The sequence below is a fragment of the Lichenostomus cassidix genome, chromosome 1 (assembly GCF_008360975.1).
Source record: "Lichenostomus cassidix isolate B80296 chromosome 1, HeHo_3.0, whole genome shotgun sequence".
Classification (NCBI taxonomy): Eukaryota; Metazoa; Chordata; class Aves; order Passeriformes; family Meliphagidae; genus Lichenostomus; species Lichenostomus cassidix.
The window spans coordinates 21,381,727-21,403,680 of NC_139479.1; the positions used below are offsets into that span (position 1 = coordinate 21,381,727).

General features: G+C 35.6%; 1 protein-coding gene across 8 annotated transcripts in view; it reads left to right on the top strand.

Annotated features, from left to right (window-relative positions):
- The window catches only part of NLGN4X (neuroligin 4 X-linked), a 161,559-nt gene that overhangs the window by 131,521 nt on the left and 8,084 nt on the right, over positions 1–21,954 (top strand). For all 8 annotated transcript variants that reach the window (XM_085052670.1, XM_085052660.1, XM_085052710.1 and 5 more), the window contains 2 exons: positions 15,734–15,919; positions 17,556–18,345. In XM_085052670.1, the coding sequence (XP_084908796.1) occupies positions 15,734–15,919; positions 17,556–18,345 (976 nt within the window). The remainder of the gene's footprint in view (positions 1–15,733; positions 15,920–17,555; positions 18,346–21,954) is intronic.

The window sequence follows — 21,954 nt, forward strand, 5'->3', positions numbered from 1 at the left end:
CTTCAGTAGTTGTTCATAGAGGCTTATACGTAATTTTTAATGGGTCTGCAGTAATTTAAAATGGATCATCTCTTGGTCCTAGAGTAGAACATAAACTTCAGATCTCCCTCTTTACTGGTGGACTGAAAGATAATCTGTGTCTGTTGAAAATGTTATGGTGTAGCCACAATATCTTCAAAGTTGCCTTTTAGTAGGCAGAGGTGTGTTTTGTGAAATAAAATAATTCCTCACTTAAATTTTATGCTACTAGATCTATTCTTAGAGGGGTTGTATCAACACCATGCAGTAATTTTTAGATTGAAGTGTCAACAGTACGTTCTCTTTTCAAAACACCCTCCATGTTTATATCTCATTTGAATTTGCCTCAGTTTAATTTACAGCCTCTTTGTTGTTGTATTAGAGACATTTCCTTACCAAGTAAGTGTGTTTTTGTGATCATAAAGATATTTTTACATTGCAATTAAATTGTCTCAATCTTTTTGCAAAACTTCAGCAGACTTGGGCTCCAATATCTAAAAAATGTAATTTCATTAAATGCGTATGCCTTCAATGTAGTAGATACTTGTTATCCCTAAGATTAAAGGAGACTAGAGAAGTAACTCACCTCTCCACACTTGAAACTAAGAGAGAATAATCCTATTTTTTTCTGTTATTTTCCTAAGTTCCTAAGTTTTTTGCCTTATCCTTCATTCACACTGTTAATCTTTGAAAATAAAAACCTCAGAATGGATTGCAGTGTTCTTCATAGGGATGAAGTCATCCCTCTTTTCTTACAAACTGCTTCCTCCTTAAATATGCAAAGATAGCATCAGTCTATCACACTGGAATTTTCTCTTCAGTTGCTCTAAAAAAAAAACAAAACAACCCAGACCCACCCTTGGGGCTTTTCTAGTCATTGATTTGTAGGTTACTGCCCATTGCTCCTTTCACATTCACATATGTTCTGAAGCTATGGCTTCCATTGCATGCTCCTGTATAAATCTGTGCTTTGCTCTGGATAAAGAATTTTTGTTTGAAGGAAAAAACCGGAATACTAAGTGTATTTGTATCATGCTGCCTGGGCGTTTTATCCCCTTTAGATCAGTCATCTGTAAGATTTATCATCTCTGATTTTCTGTTTACTTTCAGATTTTTGTTGAAAACATTTGCTTTACAGCCTGCTGAATTAGGACTGCAAGCCATATAATTCTCTATTCTATTATTAATTCTAAATGTAGTTTTATCTGTGTCTTGGGTTTTCAGTTTCTCTACTAGTTTCTTCATTTTTAAAAGAAGGATAATTTTACTTTCTAACTCTCAGAGGCACGGCACCAATAAAGTACCATGATGTGATACAAAAGCCAAACAAAACCAAACCAAATTAAATCAAGCAAATAATAATTTAAAAAAAGGCTATTGAGAAGAGATAAGATGTGAAGAGAAGGCAGGGGGGAGTGAGATAAAAGTAATCTTACCACAGAAATTACTCTGTAGACCTACAGTCAGCAAAAGCTATTTTGACTAGAGAGCATTTATACATACTTGAATGTCTCTGCCACACCTTTTCCATCAGTTCCTTTTCCAGAAAAGCAAAGCAGCAGAAATTCATGCACTTGTACTTATTGCAGCCTTAATTATCTGAGCAATACCAGAAGAAACACTGTCATAGATTTCCGGTAATTTAAGCTAAAATCCCTTTATATTAATCTGTCAAAAAAAACCCAGGTTTTTGGGATTTTTTTTAACCCAATTTCACACTATCTATTTCACTTGATGTGCAATGAATCTTAGGTTCTTTAAAATTTGGTGTAAACCAGATTTTTTTTTTGCATCCAAATTATGAAGTCAGAAAGTTGTGAGCTTGGAAGCACAAGGAAACTTGGAAATTGACACTTTCAGAATTGTATCTCTCTGTAGCTCAGAAATTATGTTACATGGAATGGATATGACCTAAAGTTTAAGACCCCAGAAGCAATAATTATCATGCACTAACAAAGAAGTAAAAATTCTTAAATTATCCTATGAAAATGAAGAGCCTTGTATGCATCTATCTTCTCATTGTAATGAAGATTGTCTTTATTGAGATTTATGATTTTTGGGGGGTATTTTGAATATGTGTGTGTGTTTGTGTGTGTGTCCATGTATGTTAAATATTTCTGAACAAGCAAACATTAAAAACATGGTGAGTTTCTGTCCAGGAGTTTGGGTATTTTCCTAATTTCTAGTCTTCATTTTCAGGCACTATGCTCTGGTATAAGACAATATAGAAAACGTATGTACAGTGATGATATGTACCTACAGCTCTTTCTCAGGAGGATTATTAACACAATAAAAAATCTTGGATAAAAATGGGGGGAAAAATTAAAAACTCTGAATGGGCTGAATGACCCACTTAGAAACATATTTGGTGACCTGCCATGAAATAGTTAGAGAATGAAAAAGGCACCATAAAAAATTCTGCATCCTGTTGGGAGCGCTGATATCTTCAGTGAGAATATTCGTACAAAGACTTGTTGTCACAAACAGACAAATAGTGCTTGTGAGTCATTGCTTTGATCCCAAAGTAGCATGCAAGAAAAATTGTCTCTTTTCATATGCAACAAATTCAGCAAATGGTGACAAACAATGCACCAGCTTACATAAAAGACCACACTATCAAGGCTGAGTTAAAAGTTTCATTAATTTTTAGGTAAATATCAATTACCACTACGTGTTTTGCTTCTATTCATGCATTCTCAATATATTTGCATTGCAAAAGCAAAGCCCTCTGTATATTACAGATGTGAGGATCTAAGCCCAGGAGCTTTCTAAAAACTCTCTGAAAATATTTTTTTAAAAAATATTCTGTAGTTAGCAGTGCTGGAAATCCTTTCTGGAGAGTTTATTTTAGATGTTTGTAGAGATGTTGGGAAGTTTATTTGGTAGCACTGCCTATTAGTAACTGATGTTTGATTAGATGTTCAACGCCAACACTATCTCTATTGTTCTTGCAGATGCCTGACATCATATTTAGGGTCTATTCTACAAAAATAAAGTGTTTAAGTTAGTAATGAAATCAGTGGAGAAAAGTAGGCAGCTCTGGAGACCTTAGGAAAGACTGACCTTTTCTTAGACAAGTTTCTCCTAATTAAGACAAAGCGGCCCTGCTACAGAAAGCACACAGTGCTGGGAGCCTTCCCCTTAGGAACCAGCTAGGCTTGCTTTCAGGAGCAGGCAGTGTAAAGAAATAGCTCTTTCTCATCTTACCTTAATAGTATTCATATAAGCTGGAGAAACCTATTTTACAGACATGCTCAGCTCCAAAAGAGATACTCCAAGTGATGATGTACTTTATCTTTCTGATGAACTGGGTGACTTCAGACAGGCTAGAAAAGAGGCAAAAGGAAACTGTGTGCATGAATGGTGAAAACATTCAGGGAATGGAAAATAATTGGAACTGAGCAAATTATTTTAATTTAATTTCATTTGCATTACTCTTTAAATTCCCATGGGAAAAAAAGCAACAAACCAAAACTGTGCACCTCAGCCCAGAGAGTAGATTCTATAACCTTCTCCCATTTAGCAATTTGTTTTTCATACATTTCCTTTTCTAGCAATAAATATCACTTAGTGGGTTGAAGTGTTTGACAAAAGACAGATTTTTGTTTTTTAGTTTGTACTTAATGAACACTAAATATACACACACACACACACAGGTGTGTGCTTATGTGTGTGTTTATATCTGTATAAAAATGCCACTGGAAACCAATATGTGTAGGAGGTATACACAGGGCAAAAAAAGTACACTTCAAATTAAAAACAAGAGAGGCAATTGTAATTTCTGCATAATAGCCCTAAGTTATGCAGTTCTGCAAATATATGTGTGAAATCATGTATTTATCTATTAATTTTCACTTTATGATGGCCATTTTTTAATAAGAACAGATTTGGAGAAACAGCGTTTCTTTAAATTATAAATTGGAAATTGGAAAATACAACTTTGGATAATCATGTGGGTTTTTCAGGTGAGATGCTTTGCGTCATATTTACATCCAAATAAAACCAGACCAGAAAGTAAAACCGGGAATATTGATTGCCATAGTTTATCCCCTTCTTTGTGCCAGCAGTCTAGTGAATAGGCACAATAATCCATTTACAAAATCAGCTGGTGAAATGCTTTGAATTTAAAAGAAAGTTGATAAAATCCTGCTGGAATTATAGGCATCTTTAGAAACAATGTTTTTATTGTCACAAGCAATGGTAACAAAAAAGGGCAACAAAGGTTAAAGAAAATACTAGAATAAAGAATAATTTTCATCTGTGATTGCTTTGTTTGTTCATCTGTATTAGTTATATAAAGTAGCCTTCTGATCTGTATCCAGGCAACACAAAATTGCTCCATTTTAATAGTAAGGTATGAGCATAAATAATCATTTTAATAGCCACATACTGCAGAAGAAATAAATTACTGGTTTACCCTTCGGTAAAAGGTAAAGAGAAGCAAAAATTGCTTCTTGAAAAATTCTTGAATAAAGGGTCAACAATAATTAGATTTGCTAAAACTTTCAACAAAGTACAAGCATATGAAAAAGTCCTTTTATTTTGTCTCTAATGATGTAACTTTAAGAAACTTTTGTACAGAGTCACCCTCAGTTTTGCTTTTCTTCATTGGGAGGAATAATTTCATTCCTATCAATGCTTTACCTAGACAGATGAGAAACAGCTACTTCTGGGGATCCAAATATGAAAATGAATTCTTAGTGCTTCTCCCTGCCCCCGCGTCCCCTGCCCCCCCCAGTTTATTTGATGTATTTCTTGTCAGTATTCTTAAGAGGCAGTATAGAATGAAGTGGAACAAAAAATGTTCTGCCTGGTCATTCCTAGATATTCTTCCTTCTGCTGAACATTATTCTAGGGGCAGGCACCATGCAGCAAAAGTGCTTTTAATGTGGTTGATGGTAACTTTTTTTTGTTAACTCTCAGAGGACTGAGAGTCTTAATTTTAGGATTATCTTCTTGAATACATGATAATAGGGAGAAACATCAAGTATGACGATATAGAAACCAGCCCAAAGAGTTTAGCCAAAACTGCGGAATGTGAACTCCTGGCCTTCAGAACTGGTTTCCAAAGAAACAGTTATTTCTATTATGTTCATTTTCTGAAAATAACAAATAGAAAATTATTTGGTTTATAACACTATTTTGAAACATTCAAATAATGAATACTTAGCAATTAAATTTTTTTACCTCCACAATAACATCTATTTCATAACCCGAAGAATGCAGAATGAAAACAACAAAGTCCATATACTCAACATTTACATTTCATAAAATAATATACATATGTGCAAATCCAGAAGCAATTTAGGGTATTCTCTGTATTTAATACTTCTTTTAGCACTGCCTCTCTTAATCTTTTGCTATGTTAAAGAATTTGAAAGCATCAGAATGGTTCTAGGAAACAAATATTTTTGGCTTTATAACCAAATTAAATCAAAGCTTTTCAGGCTCCTCAGATACATCTTCTGCTATGAAGAAGATCTTTGTCTCACTGGAGTAACCAAAGTCAGATCTGGATACAATCATAGTACTGGTTTATAAAGTTAATCCATATTTTCTTTTGCTGCAGATTGATTTCTTTCTTAAACATGTATGCCTTCTACTGCTGCTTGATAATTATCATATTCTTACAACTAATATGCTACTGAGCAGTGGGCATTGGGGAAAGGAGGTGGAGGTTATCCCCAAAAGTCACATCTGACACTTGGGAATTGTCATTTCATCATTTCCTGTGGTCTCTCAAAAATCAGCAAAATTGAATCCATCCTGGAGAAAGAATTAAGAACTAAAGCACAATTCGGAGATACTTAGGAATGCCAAAAAGTGTTCTAAAGACAATTCTAGCTTAGTCTCTTTATTCAAGTATTCTTTATTCAAGTTTTCTCACATGATATGAAAATCACTACTGGGATTGGTAAACGTAAACACTATAATAACTGAAACCATCACTATTAGCTGAACAGAGTGTGTCCTGAGGTTCATTAAAAAAAAAAAAAAACCAAGAAAAAAAGAGAAACCAACCAACCAACCAAAACAAAAAATAAAAACAAAAAAAAAGAGAATAATAATTCATTATTTTTAACCTTTATAATGATTTATATTACTAATCAGAGAAGCACAGAAGAAAGCACCAAAACCCAAACCCAAGAATAAATATGTTAGTGAGGAAAATCCCACATTACCTGGAACATTAAATTAAACAAATCTAATCAGCATTTCCTTTTCTAAATTATGAATGTAATAATTGAAAATCTAATTCTTCCCTAAGGCCCAGAGTAATTCTATTAGGAAGCCATTATATACTGCTTAAGGAAGTTTGTCTGATGCCTATGAAATGGTAGCTATTGTACCACAAACTCAACTACCAACAGGTGACTCTTATTAAAATGTCAAAAATTTACATGTTGGTTCTTCATCTTATTTTAAAAGGTAAGTTTTGCCTCCCTTGTTATTACAAATTTAAAAATCAAGTTACATCACCAGTGACATGGGTAATAACATACAAAGAGAAAAATACTGCCAGATAATAAAAAGTGAACAATAAGTAGGACAGTCTCCCAACAGGACCACATTTCATCGAATAGTGATCACTTCCACCTCCTTATCTATTTTAATGGTTATATTGATATTTATATATTTGTAGCTGTTGAGCCGCTAGCAGAGAAAAAACCCGGATTCTCAGCGTGGCAAGAAAAAAGAGAGCTTTACTGTTTTGATTCCAACTTACATAGATTTTTCAGAGGTCACCCAGATTGGTCAGTCAGAACCTTCCCCCTGGGCCTGATTGGCCAGGCCTGAACTGTCCAAATCTCAAGACACTGTTTTTAATAACATCCAAACTTTATCTTTGTTTATAAAACATAGGAGAAAAATTCTCATGGGAAAGACCTGTGCTAGCCACATATATTATATTTTTATGTGTATGATTTATGCATATATATATTATTATTGAGAATAAGCCTAATTGAATGCCTTGAAAAATCTTCATTTGACTAAGAATTGCAAAGCTGAATCTTCTAAATCATCAGATTTTGGCCAAAACTGGTACAAAATAAAATTTTAATAGAATAGAATAGAATAGAATAGAATAGAAAAATATTTCACCTGTTATGATAATGTTGTAGAACAAGACTGATCATGACCTTCTGAATTTATTCAGAGAGCTATAGAAAACATATTATGTGCTAAAACAATAAAGCAACATCATGTTTTCATTGAATAGAGCATAACACATTAATATCATCTTCAATATTTTTTTTTACAAGATGAAGGAATGTCTCAGACTCCCGAAAGGAAGCCCATCTAAGTTATGACTCTGCTTTATCAAAGTTGTCTGACAAACATCATAGTTATAGATGTTTTGCTTGGTGTTTCTCTAGAGGTGCTTTAACCCCTAGAGAATAGTCAAAGTATGTCTTAAAATATTCTGATAACTGTTTAAATTATTGGATTACTGGGGCTATGGAAGCAATGAAAAGCATGTTTTTTATGTATATATATATAGCTGAGAAAAGGAGGCAACACAACCCAATGAAGTAACTCATTATGTCTTGCAACAGAAAATGGTGCATAAGAGGATGAGAATTGTCCATGGAACAGAAGGAAGTGAGACCCGTGCTAATAATCACTTGTCAAGCACCACCCTTTTTTCCGTTGATGGTCAGTGCCATGATCCATCAGTCCTATGGAAGTCTGCAATCTGAAATCACTTTTCCTTTTCTAACAGGTTCATGATGTCTGGCTACCTGGGAATATAGTTTTTGCTAAATGCTACATTCTCGCATTTTCCTAATTTTTCACCCCACCTGCAGTGCTTTGCCCAGCTCTGGGGCTGCCAACCTAAGGGAAACATGGATCTGACTGAGCAAGTCCAGATAGGACTGCCATGGGGCCATGAAGATGCTTGGAGAGCTGGAGCACCTCTCCTATGAAGACAGACTGAGATAGTTAAAGTTTTTCAGCCTGGAGTGGTGAAGGCTCTGAGAAGACCCTGTAGCAGCCTTTCAGTACCTGGAGGGGCTACAATAAACCTGGATAGGAGCTTTTACAGGGACATGTAGTGATAGAGCAAGGGGTAATGGCTTTAAACTGAAAGAGGAGAGATTAGGAAGAAATTCTGTACTGTGAGGGTGGTAAAACACTGGAGCAGGTTGCCCAGAGAGGCTGTGGATGCCCCATCTCTAAAAGTGTCCAAGGCCACGTTGGGTGTGGCCAGGTTGAGCAGCCTGGTCTCATGGGTGGCAACTCTGCCCATGGGTTACCAATTTTATTCCTCTTGAAAGTAACATTATATAAAAACAACAACAAAAAATGTTGGTTGATTTCTTTTTTTAAACACTGAACAAAAAAATAACCTCATGAAATTCTTAACATTTCCTTCTCATTTTCACAGTGACTTGTAAGCGTTTGGGTTTTGACACCCATATATTAATGCAATAGAATTGTCAGCTTGGTCAATTGGTGTTTTTTCCTACCAGGAAAAAATTACAGCTAATATCCTAAAACCCTTTTATTTGAAAGATTCTAATCTTTTGAAGCTGATAATTAAAGATAAAAATCCTCTTGCTGTTTTTAAAGCTGGTTGTCTATTATGTCATGCAGGTTAACTTTCCTGTAATTTTTAGGAGTAAACCTAATGTCTTTATATATCTTTAAAATATGTAAAATTTTTGTGTCTTATTTCTCTATTAGGGATGTAGAGCTACAGATGTTGCCTCTTCATCATCATGTTAATTGTTTAGTTGAAAAAAAACAGAAGTATGTTAATTTAGTCTTAGCTTCATATAAGTTTAATCTGTATTTTATAATGAAAATAATAAATTTGTTTCTAGCTTTCATAGACCTGCAGCACATCTTTTCTGGATGCGACAGGCACTTCTATAAAGCGACCAGACGCTTTAGAAGTGGAGATTGTGCCGCAGCTATGGAATAATGTACTGGGCCTGGCTGAGATGGAATTAAGTTCCTTCAGAGCAGCCCATATGGTGCTGTGCTTCGTGTCTGTAGCTAACACAGTGTTGATAACAGACTGCTATTGTGGCTATTGCTGAACTGTGCTTACACAGGTCAAAGGCTTTTTATTTTTCCCATGCTACCCCAGAGACAATGAGTTGGAGGTGGACAAGAGCCTGGGAGGGTGAGCAAGAGCCAGGACAGCTGACCCACGCTGACCGAGGAGATGTCGCATGCTATATCTACACTTAGAGGACACAATGTGAGAGGAAGAAGTGGGGTGGGTTTGGCTTCCAAGAAGCTGTTGTTCAGAGACTGGCAAGGCTTCACGGTGCTTTTTGGGAGGTGTCAAATCTTGTCCTTTCCTTTAGCTACATTTTTTCTGTTTCTTTCACTTATTGTACTTTGTCTCAATCTATAGCTTTTCTCGTGTTTGTTTTTCATATTTCCTCCTCTGAGGAGAAAGAATGTGTAACTACATTGCTGCTTTATAGGTACTCATGGCACATTTTTCTTGTTAAACATCTTTGGATTTGACCATCTAGATCAGTGATTATGAAATATTTTCAAATCATAGGCTGACGACACCAGCTATTTATCAGTCTGCAACACACACACTTTTTTTTTTTCTCCTGGCAATAACATTCCTAGAGCAATTAATTCATTTTAGTTTGGTTTATTTAGCTGTTAATCAGGCTGTTTATAACATATTCAACAATAATCCTTTTTATTGAACCTGTTGTTTTATTGATTTTATATTATGTAATGGCAGGTTTAACTTGTGAATATTTTGATAAATAATAGGTAAGAAGACAGCAGATCAGTGAATATGTTCTGAAATATTTGATTCTGTCATCATTATTTACTATATTTGAAAAAATCTACATTCATAATGATTGACAAAAGCTTCAGTGACACTTCATGTGGAGTTATGTGCTACTCATCATGAATAATGACAATAGAATTGAATGGTGGGAATATCTTAAATCTCTAATATTTTAGATAACACTCATTGGCCTAACCTCATTGTGCAATAGCTTTAGAGCATTTTGCAATGAGCGTGGTAAATTTAAGAGCAGTTAGAGTTTCACATACCAATTTCAATTCAGTTCATTAAAACTATTTCATTGTAGAGTATCTTAATGGCGTGACTGAAGGGAACTGTTGATCTCCCTGTTGCTCTGATAAATTTATGTTAAGAAGCTTTTCACTGTTTAGAAATATGTATAAAAATGGGTTTTAAATCTTGTTAAAGTATATCCTATTATCTTTTCTCATTCTTTTATTGCTAAGTGTTCTTATACACATTTATTATCCAGGACATTTTAAAAAGAGTTTTATATATTTGAGATTAGATATTTTCCTGCATTGTAAAAAAGGACTTTGGGATTCAGTACTGGATCAATATAGAAACAAACAATAATATTCTCACTTCACCATCCCAGGCCTATTGTTTTGTATTGCATGTAGTAATGAAATGTTCTTTGCAAACAAGCAGATTTAGGTTTTATATTCCCAATAGAAGTAATTTAAAAGAATCCATCAAGGTAGAATCAGAAGAGACTGCTTTATTAAGCTTGAGTTAGAGAATTGAATTAAAAGCATCTCTGTTCTTTATATTTTAGCGTAATCTTTGAATTCGTATGATAACTGTAAGCTGAGTTGTCTTCACTGCTTGTTCCCCTTCACTTAATGTAACTTGAGTTAAAATTTAAATGAGAGTTATTTGCAGCTGGATAGGGTAAGTAGTCATAGCATGCAAAAATTCGCTTCTGTGACCACTGCTTCAGAATCACAGGCCATCCTACTTCTTAAGTTTCTAAATATTAGAACATTTGTTTTGGCAGTAGTCCCTGCAGATTTCCAACCAGTTTGCAGCCGGAGGAAAAGCCTTGTTGTTTCCAGAATGAAGAAGTATGTGTGTAACATGTTTTCTGCACAGACCCATACATAGACAGTCGACAGTCCTCCCATTTGTTTTAGTCTCTAGGTAGATGTTTCAGGTGCAGCAGTGATGCTTACTCAGCTTTGCATAGGCCAGTCATGCTGCAGGAATTTTTTTTAGGCTGAACCTGTGCCAAGAACACCGTCATTCCATCTTGCATCCCACTGGCTTTGTGGGATTTTGTATGTAAGTAAAGTTTACATAGTACTGTTAATAGTCATAGAGTCAAAACAAGAAAGGAATATATAGTTATATTGATTCCAACCAAGATTTGGCCATCCTGCCAAACATCCTGCCTCCAAACACTGTTAGGGATGTTTGGGAATGGTTATGGAAGGGCAAGTGTAGGACAGACTGAAATGATAATTCCATCTAATGTTTCTCTATTCTTAAACTATTTATATGTCAGGGTCTTCCTGAACCAACTCTAGTCTCTATGTTCTCAGTAATCCCCAGGGAATTTCACTTCACATTTGAACAGGTCACCTTTTACAGTGGCAAATGTGATAAGTACAGACAAAGTCTATTAGAAAATATAAAGGCTCTGCTGTATGCTTGCCATTTGCTCTTTGCTTTGAAAAGGCCCTACTCTGGTATTTCACAAATGCAAACAAAAAGGATGTGATTGTACTTTGAAGCACAGTCTCCAGTATTTTATTTATGTTGCTTATGCCATAGTTCTGATCAGTTACTGTACAAATCAATCATTGTGAGTTGCCTGACAAGCAAACCACAGCAGGCTATTCAGGCTTGGACAGCAGTCATGAAAAAGCAGAAAGACAAAAGAATTGTGAACTCAGAAAATACAGCAGAGGCTTAAAAATGAGGAGTTAAATAGATTAAAATGCACTAACTTGATAATTTTCTACAGATTTCCTGGTGATTAATTTCTTGTTATGAAATCTTGGCTATTTAATGTGTCTTACTAAGTTTGGCATTATTTTTTATGTGAGGGCTATGTCTCAGAAATTAAACATTTTGTTTTTAAGAGACCTGTGAAAGGCAGAAGATGAAGCAAAAGTATTTCATTTACAAAGAAAAGTATGCCTCATTTCAAGATGCACTTTTAAAATTGATTGTAGTAGCTAGCAAAATGCATGATAGAATCAAGTTTAATTTTTTGTTATTTATGTTTTCTCTTCTTAAATGGAAAAAAGTCAAATGAAATTGATTGACTTTCTTATTTTATTTAAATCTGAAAGTCAGTGCAGTTTACCAGTACCAAAATGTATTTTTAAGTTTTGATACCATTTTGAGCCAGTAAGATAATACTGGCTTTCACACATCAAGTCAACCTCATCTGTTTCCAGTGGGAAACAGTCTCTCCACTGAGGGAGTGGGAAGGGAGGGAGAGAGAGAGAGAGAAAAAGGCACAAAGCAGTGGAGAAACATTCACAGTTGAAATTTAGGCTTTCAGCCAGCCATCAAATTGATTTGATATGCATTAGGCCCAGGGGCCAAAATATGAAGATAAAGAATGGACTTTTCCTGCAGTGATGTAATATTGGGTATAACTGTGTGCAAAATGTCAAAGGAAAGTTGTCATGTAATTTATTTTTCTTTAATAATTTAAAAAGAATGAGAAAGCAGGTCATAGAAATTTAAAAAATGAAAATTACTGCAAGATTGCAGTTATCTTGGTGATTTTATTTATCTCTAAGGGTGAAGCCACCGTTCTCAGACCATAATTGACTATCTTTAATGTAATGGTGTTTAGGTGGTTTTCTCCATTTTCTTTATTTTTTCGTAAACCTGTGTATGTTAAATTGAAATTCTGTGGTTGGGGAAAATATAATTTTGATCCTGACCACATCCACTAGTGTTTTAATTCAGATCAAGAGTGTATTTCCACAGAAAACCTCAGTACCGTCACCACTCCTTGCACATTGTTTCACGTTGCAGAGTATTTCTTATACCCCACGTCCTTCCTGGTGAGCCTCAGCTGGAAGATGTCCTGCCCCTTATGTGCTGTGTCCATGAGAAGTGATTCATTTAGCCCATGGGCCAGACAGTAGTTTGGTCATGGTAAAATAAAGTACATGAAATATGTACAGTGGACATGAGGTCTGCCTGTGCTCTCTTATACTGACTCTTGATGGTCTGCTCACCGTGCTAGTGTAGGGAAGGCTTCCAATCACTAGACAAGGCTGGAGCTGGACAAAAGTAAACTGTCTGGTGGGTTTTATAGATATTTTCCCCTTCTACTTTTCCCTGTGGATCTCTGCACACATTTTAGTAGCAAAGGGTAAATATCACCACTAATATGTTGGGGTTTGTTTAGTCTCTTAGTAAGATTTCTGTAGCATATGGGAAAACCAGCTGTAAAGCTAGAACTAGGGATTTCTTTTCATCTAAGTGGGATCTAAAGGAGCCTTTTGTGTAGCTTTGTGTCTTCACTGCAGTATCAAGAATGTTCAAATGAGAGCATGTAGCTTATGAGTACATGCATTCTTAAAGGTTGTGAAAAAGAAAAATTCCCAGCGACTTCTATTCGTAAACTTTTCCTCCTTGACTGTTGCTGTCTAGTAGTTTAAAACTAAAGCATTTTTCTAGAATGTTTTCCTTCACAGAGAAAAATAAAAACAGTTATTTCAGGAACTTCAGTTTAAAGAAGCATTTTATTCTCTTCACTGAAGTAATGTAGAAAAAAACCACAAAACTTTTAGTGTTGTGGATTTCTGGGCGAATAGTTACTGTTTGCTTGAATTTCTTCAAAGAGCTTTGTAGAAATATTTTTTATCTGGTACTCAGAGCATGAAAGAAAATATATCCTCATCATGAAAAGACCGATTTGTGAATTCAGTTTGTGTCATGTGGGGCTGACTCTTTGCCATGATGATTAGTTTTTAAATTAAGAAAATTTGTTCTTGCAATTAATGAGAATCAGCAGACAACTGTGGAAACAAAAAGAAAAAATTCATTTGTTGAACATTAGATATTCATTGGCTGCAGTTTTATCCAGATCACCTTTTAGTACATTTGGTAAGAATTCAAAATTACAAAGTTCAACCAGCTTTAGCTTGATGCTGCTAGTAGAATTAAAACATGTTTAGGCTCTGAATATTAATTACCACCCTTCTTTAAAGGTTACAACACTCTCTTTATACAATGGATGTCATATTTCTGATTGAATAAAACCTTAATAATAGAAGATTGTAGAATATTGTAGTGAGCTGCAGCAACAAAGCCAGCAAGTGGGTTATTCTTTCTCTGACAAGCCTAAAAATGTAATAAAGGCATGTGAAAAAGGAGAAAAATACATCGGTTAAAAAAATAGAGACAATTATGGATTAATAGTTTATTTTTTTCTCCATTGGTATAGAAGAGAAAAAAAATGTTACTGCCATTCTTACAACTGTGCTTACCATTATTAGAGACTTTTTAAATGAGAAAGGTGAATCAAAGGCTGTTTAGCAATATGGATATGATTTCTATTCTGCCTCCTCCATATTGTGAATACCTTCCACCATGTGTATTTTCATTCCTCCTATCAACAAAAAAATTATTACAGCCAGTGCAAAGAGATCTGTTCCCCTTCGCCAAAGCAGGGGAAATGTACTGCAAGGTCTTTTTTTCCCTAGGGACCTGACTCCCCTTCCAGTTAGGAGCATGGAGGTCTTATTACGGCTGTCTCAGGTGGTTTATGATAAGACTCTTTCATTTCAAACTGCACCAGACCACAGATCTCCTGAGTCTTGGGTTACCCTTCTAGCAAATTTGTCTGAACTGATAATTAGCTGGAAAAAACCTGCTAAGCAATGTCCTTGTTTTGTCTTTGACAGCTGTCAGCAGTGCCTAAATCAGTAATGTCCATCTGAAAAGTTCCATATGCTGTAAGGTATTTCTAATAGACTTCTGACTTCACGGTTGTCTTACAGGAAAAGGTCTGTGGGAGTTAAAGAGAGGACTGTGAGTACATGGCTGAATGTGGTAATTTGGACATAGCACAAGGTCTTAACTGTGAATGACAGGCAGCACAGATAACTGCAATGCTTCACCTAAGTTGGTTTCAAAAAACCAAAATTAATCTCAGTCCTAATCTTTTGGTCATTTTGTTCTCAGTTGCAAGACAAGCAGCAAACGTGTCATGCTTTGTTTTTAGAATCTGATAACCACAGTACAGGAACAAAAAACAGCAGCAAAGCTTTCCCTGCAATTTCCAAGGAGAGAGACAAAACCTGATTTGTTCAGATAAAATCTCCCTACCAAAGGCTGTTTTGCCATGGATTTACCTGCTATCTTCCTAATAAATATCCTCTGTGAAATTGAAGTGTAATTTTTTATTCCTAGGCTTTTTCATGTTCCTTTTACTGTTTACTTCAGCCTTCTTTTTTCTGTTTCTGAGTACATCTATCCATATCACAAGTACAGTAATTTAAAGAGCTATATAGTTCAAGACAATTTTGGTAAGAAGCATTTAAATTAATGTGTTAGGGAGTGTTGTTCTCAGTTGTAGACTGGATATCTCACATCTTTGCACAAAAATGATTTCCTATGATTTTGTACCCAACTCACATCCAGTTATAAAATGTTTAAAATCTTCTTTCTTTATTGTTGTATTGTTACAGAAATATTTCAAAAAGGAAATAGTGATTTTTCATAAATGTGATGTCTGAAGTAGGAAAAAAAACAAACTAAAGCTAAACAGCATACAGAATGAGTTTCTCTGCTTGTGCTGGAGACATTTAACTAGGACCGTGACCTTTAAAAAAAAAAAGGCACAGAAGATAAAAAGATGGGAAGATGTGTTGTGAATATGTAGATACCCTGTAGCTAACTGTATCTGGTGAACTAAAATTATGGGGTTTTGCCTTATAGGTTTTTTAAGTACTGGGGACCAAGCTGCAAAAGGCAATTACGGATTGCTTGACCAAATCCAAGCTTTACGTTGGATTGAAGAAAATATTGGATCTTTTGGAGGAGACCCAAAAAGAGTTACTATTTTTGGATCTGGGGCAGGAGCTTCCTGTGTCAGTCTCCTGACACTCTCCCACTATTCAGAAGGTAACAATCCTCTAGGCAAAGTACTTTTTTTTTTTTTTAAATGTTAAAATGTAGTGAAAGTGCCATATGAGGTAGGCTGAATTAGAATTGCATGAGGTCTGTAATTTTTGTAAAATACCTACTAGCTAGAATTCTGGAATTGTATTAGTCAACATGAATATATTTATAAGGAAAACTAAATGCTATTACAGCATAAATCTCATGCAACAAATGCCATGGGCAATATACTTTTTCTAGCTTTATCAACAGATTCCACTGGCTCTTTTATCAAAGAATTTGCCCTAATTAAAATGGAAAAGAGCAGTGACCTTTTTGATTTTTTTTGCACACTCTTGGCTGCACTTCCAACATATATATAGATGCTTTCCCTACTTAGTAAAAATATAACTAAACCTTATTAACAACTGTATTCAACTCCCCACAAGTACTGTGTGATCTCACATAGTGTTCTTAAGATTTTGGTAAGTGAGCTGTGGGATTTCTACCCTCACCACCTCACCAAAACAACCCAAACCCCCAAGAATGTACAGAACCAGTACTGAACCATAAATATTCCTGGTGATAAGACCAAATCTACAAAGAAATGAGAAAAGAAGACAACACCAAAATATCTATTGTATTTATAAATCCATGCCATTTCTACCACATTAAAACAGACAGAAATTTGTCACAGAAAGCTAAGCCCTAGCAAGAAGTTAAAGCAGGGTGACTGGTAAACACACCTCATTTTGAAATACATGTATACATTCAAATACACATTGAAATACATATATTAAATACATAGTGATCCTACCAGAAAAAAATCAGATGGGACAGGTTCACCAGTAAGCTCTACTTGTCTTTCAGTGCATTAAACAAAGAAGCTCTTGAGACTGGGTTTTCATTTCTCTTTATATTAGTGTGCATAAAACAACCAGAAAGAACTATTGAATCTCGTCTTACTCTCTTGCAAAAAAATTCAAATTTATTTTAATTCAACATATAGGCAAGGGTTACAAACACAAAATTCAACTTATTGCCTGTGCAAACATATACTTACAATAATAATTAAAAAAAAAAGGTAAATAAAAAAGTTCAGAGTAGAAGATTCAAAAATATGAAATCCCTTTTAATAGAGAAGATTTTTTCAAGTTAGTATGATGCATGACTTTTGTGAAGGAAAAGAGAGTGTGTAATTTTAATTTGACCTTTAAACTACTGAAAGGCACCTTTATGAGTGTCATTTACATGGCAAAGAGGATATGATTGCTTTTAGTTGACAGTCCTTCAAAGAAATTTTCACAGGACTACCAATGTCATAAAGCCAGAGGGCTTCCATCAAAGACACAAGAAAACTGCAGTACAAGCATGAGTTTTGCTTTTGAAACAGTAACCTGAAACCGTCATGCTTAATGTATGTGAGCATCAAGACCATGAGAGATTTTAATTAGCAGCCTATTAGAGATCGCACAAAAAGGGAGCAGTGAGTAGGATCTATGGAAATTGATTCAAAGTTTCAGTATATGCATCCTTTAGGGATTCTATAATCAAAGGCTTGTTTCCTTAGTAAGAAATACTTTTAACTTTTTTTTATGTATATATATATATATATTTAAATATCTAATTGGCTCTGTATTTAAACAATTTGCACCTGCAGGTTTGTTCCAAAAGGCAATCATACAGAGTGGAACAGCCCTGTCCAGCTGGGCAGTGAACTATCAGCCTGCCAAGTACACTCGGATATTGGCAGATAAAGTGGGCTGCGACATGCTGGATACCACTGACTTGGTTGAATGTCTGCGGAATAAGAATTACAAAGAGCTCATTCAACAGACTATCACTCCAGCCACGTACCACATTGCCTTTGGGCCTGTGATAGATGGAGACGTGATTCCAGATGACCCTCAGATCCTAATGGAGCAAGGGGAATTCCTTAACTATGATATAATGCTGGGTGTGAATCAAGGGGAAGGTTTAAAATTTGTGGATGGCATTGTAGACAATGAAGATGGTGTTTCTCCCAATGATTTTGACTTTTCTGTCTCCAATTTTGTGGACAATCTATATGGATATCCAGAAGGGAAGGATACGCTGCGAGAGACCATTAAATTCATGTACACTGACTGGGCAGACAAAGAAAACCCCGAGACGAGACGGAAGACCCTGGTTGCTCTTTTTACAGATCACCAGTGGGTTGCTCCAGCTGTTGCCACAGCTGATCTGCATGCCCAGTATGGATCTCCAACATATTTCTATGCATTTTATCACCATTGCCAAAGTGAAATGAAACCCAGCTGGGCTGATTCAGCTCATGGCGATGAAGTCCCTTATGTGTTTGGGATTCCTATGATTGGCCCCACAGAACTGTTCAACTGCAACTTTTCCAAGAATGATGTCATGCTCAGTGCAGTGGTTATGACATACTGGACTAACTTTGCCAAAACTGGGTAAGTGTGACCCCCAGCATTCTTTTTCTGTATTGATAGCATGCTTCTAAAATAGTCAGTACTCCATTCCTGTGGCCTCAAAATCTGATTTTGAAGTAGTATTATAGAAATATTTGTGTTAAGACAGGAGGCAAATGAGGCTTATTCATATTTAATAGATTTTTAATTAGTGTGTTCCCTCAAACTATTTTCTTTCAGTAGCTCAGTGAGAATAATAACACACTGTATTTTTGGTTCAAAAAATAGGACAATTACTAAGACAAAAAGCATGTCTCAGAGAAAAGGTGGCTCACTAAGATACTGAAAAATCAGAGGCAACATGTCTGCTGCTTGAAGAAGGAACTGTCAGGCAGATAGCACTTATCTACTACAAAAGAAAGGAAGTTCTTGTTTTTCGACGACCTTCACAAGGATGAGGACTCAGGGAGGAATTAGAACAGAAAGGCAGACACTGGAAAATTTTTTTCCCTCTGAGGGCTATAATGGCAATCATAAGAACTTGATTAGAATGAAGAAGAGACTCAGATATAAATTTAGCTTTGAGAAGGTTAAAAATTTAAATAATTCTGCTTACAAAACAAAATAAAGACATCAATGTTTTGCTGAAATAGAGTTGTAAACATCAAGGAAGGAACCCTCAAAGCAGCTTAATCTGTAAGCAATATTAATAAATTCTGTTCTCTTCCTATAGCATTCCTTTAAAGAGTATTGCAGTGTTTTACTTCAGCAGCAAGGGCTTTTTTGTTAACCTTGAGTCTTCAGTACTGAATTAAAACAAAGATACTTGTGGCACAAAGGAGCTGTAAATCTTTCCACTGAATGTTTAATGGTAGGATTGGGCTCTGGAAACTGCAGCTTTACTGCACTGCAGTGAACAGAGTGCAGCTATATAAGAAAAACTCAGATGCCTATTGTGAAACACTCAGAGGTTTTAGCAGTCCTTGTAGCCTTTAATGCATCCAAATGACGTTCAAGGGAGATTTTGCAGTCTTAACAAGAACCTCAAGCATAAATTGAGCAAAAACCAATCAAATGCTTCAGGTCAATTTAAAAGGCAAAAAAAAGCTTTTGTTGCAGTGCACGTTACACAAACAGGTACTTTTGCATGCAGAAGCCTGAGTTCAGCAGCAAAAGTGAATGAACTGTGTAATATTTAGATGTATTTGGCAGCAAGAAGTCATCAGTACTGGGATGGGCAATATTCATGCTGAGATCTTGGTTTATGGGCAGACAATGCTGCATGCTGGCTGTACCACATGCTCAGAGATGATGATACCATCAGTTTGTCTTCATTTTGGTAGATGGAATGCCACATATACATAGAGGACTTCAGAGCCTTACACATATACATAATTACAATTATTACAGAGATGCAAGATCTCCATGGTCTCAGTATTGTTTCTTTTATGACTGTTCCCTGGAGATTAGGAAGTTGTATTTAAACAGTTTTTGAGGCTGAAAGGAGCTTCTCACAGTCCCAGCTGCCACCATTACTCATAATTTCAACCACTTTCCAGCTGTTGCTACTTGAAAGCTAATTTCAGCAGACTATATCCAGTTCTCTAGCTATAATGCCATTGCCATTATCCTAAAGGCAAAACTTTGGGAGACCCATTAGTCATTTCTGAAACTTTCCCATTGCTGATGAGACAGGAATGGGGTATATATTCTATCATAGACTCACTCCTTTATAGACAGTCTGAAAGATGTGTCATTAGAAATGACCTCTAGCTGTAAAATTTCACTTTTCAAAGAAAAGGAAAAGAACAACACAATACAAATTACCTTGATAGGGTCTTTGTGTGAACAATGATTAACTGTTCTAAATAGTACGAGAAAATACTTGGAGGTAAATAATATTTTAAGGTTACATTTGTTCTGCACCTCTGGTTCCTCAAACAGAAACGGAAAGGTTGTAGCACTTCAAGCCTAGAGCAACAGGGTATATCTGGGGTAACTATTCTCTGCTCTACTCACTCACTTGCAGTCTGGAATCCTGGTACACACTCATGTCTTTCAACTCTTAAGAAGATTGATACAGTTCAAGACTGCACTGCTGGGGGCTCTGCTTTGGTTTTTTTCCCCTCCATATTTGTAATTGATCATTTGCCATCCTTATCATGACAGAACTTGTCTTGCACCCATGGCAACACATGAAGAATCTTTTAACTGAAACATTTTATTGTTTCACATTTCCCTGTAGGTAAGCCTTGAACATTAAAACTGCAGATATATTTATTTATTTTTAATGTCTTTGAGACTTTTCCAATCTCCATGGCTCTCCCACAGAGGCTACATCCAGGTACTTATTGTATAATTATGGCTCAGGTGGTGCATCATTCGGATGGACTGTGCTAGGCTTTTAAAGACAGGGCATCCATTGCTAAAAAAGACACATTGTTTTAATGGGCCTACTGCCAAGGCTGGGTTTGGAGGGCAGGTCAATCTTGTAAAATCAGTAGGTGAAAGACAACACAAAGCACAGTGCTTTTATTGTGTTTAACTCTGAAGTTGAGTACTGAAGCTAGCAAATTGGAGGTGACAATTAAAGTGTTTAATGGCAGTTTGTGCTTGAAATGAATGCCAGGAAGCTGCATTTTGCTAATCCTCCATTCTCTACCTAGCTAGAACTTTTCCTTTTTTAAAAAATTATGATGACTATTATTATTATTAAGAGTCTTTCCTTTGGCCTTTTTAAAACTATGTTTCTAACATTCCTTAGAAATAGGAAAACAATTTGTTACAGAGTAGGTTTGAGATACTACATTTGGGATTCAAAAATGACATGAAAATACAGTTTTAAATTCTACTATGCACAGAATTATATGTGAGAGCTTCATTTAGAGGTGCACTTAGAGCTTCAGTATGCTGACAGTAGTGCTATCCTGACTGTAATGATAATTTTATATGCCAAGTGTTCTGTTTGTTAGGGCCATGTTACCTCCTTTGCAGACACATCAGCAGGGGAAGAGCAAACATGAGAGGTTGTTTTCCAGTCCTTCATAGATATTCTGCCAGCTGTGCTCTTGTGAAGATGTTTCTTTTTGGAGAGTTCTTGCTCTTTTGAAGTTTCACACAGTAGATAAAAAGCCATTCTCTCATTAGAGGCATCTTTCAGGTTTCTAAAAATTGCCTCGTTTTTGAGGAATTACAGTACCCTACTTTTGCCCTCATTCATCCAGCTCTACCTGTGTTGGTATTGGGAAAGATAAATGTTTAAAGGATATATCCTTGTTTTCTTTGTATTTCAGATAAATACTTTAGAATTATTTTGCTACCGTTGATTTGAAGCACAAACCTAACTGAGTTATTAAGAATGTCTGTGTTTTTATTCAGTTTGTTTCTCTAATAGAAGACGTGATTAAACTTGCAATTATTAAAGTGTAGTTTCAAATCAATTCTCAGTGAACTTTTTTATGAGGCTGTTGCATTTCTTTTTGAGGATTTTGTCTGAAGAAATAACTTTCTCCAATGGCAAATCTGTGTTAGTGAGACAAAACAGTGTAGTTACGATTAGTGTTTCCTAGTACTTAGCTCACCAGGAGCATGGCAGCAGTGGGATCTGGTGATAATTGAGGAAAGATGAGGTAAGGAAAAATATGCCTGTGT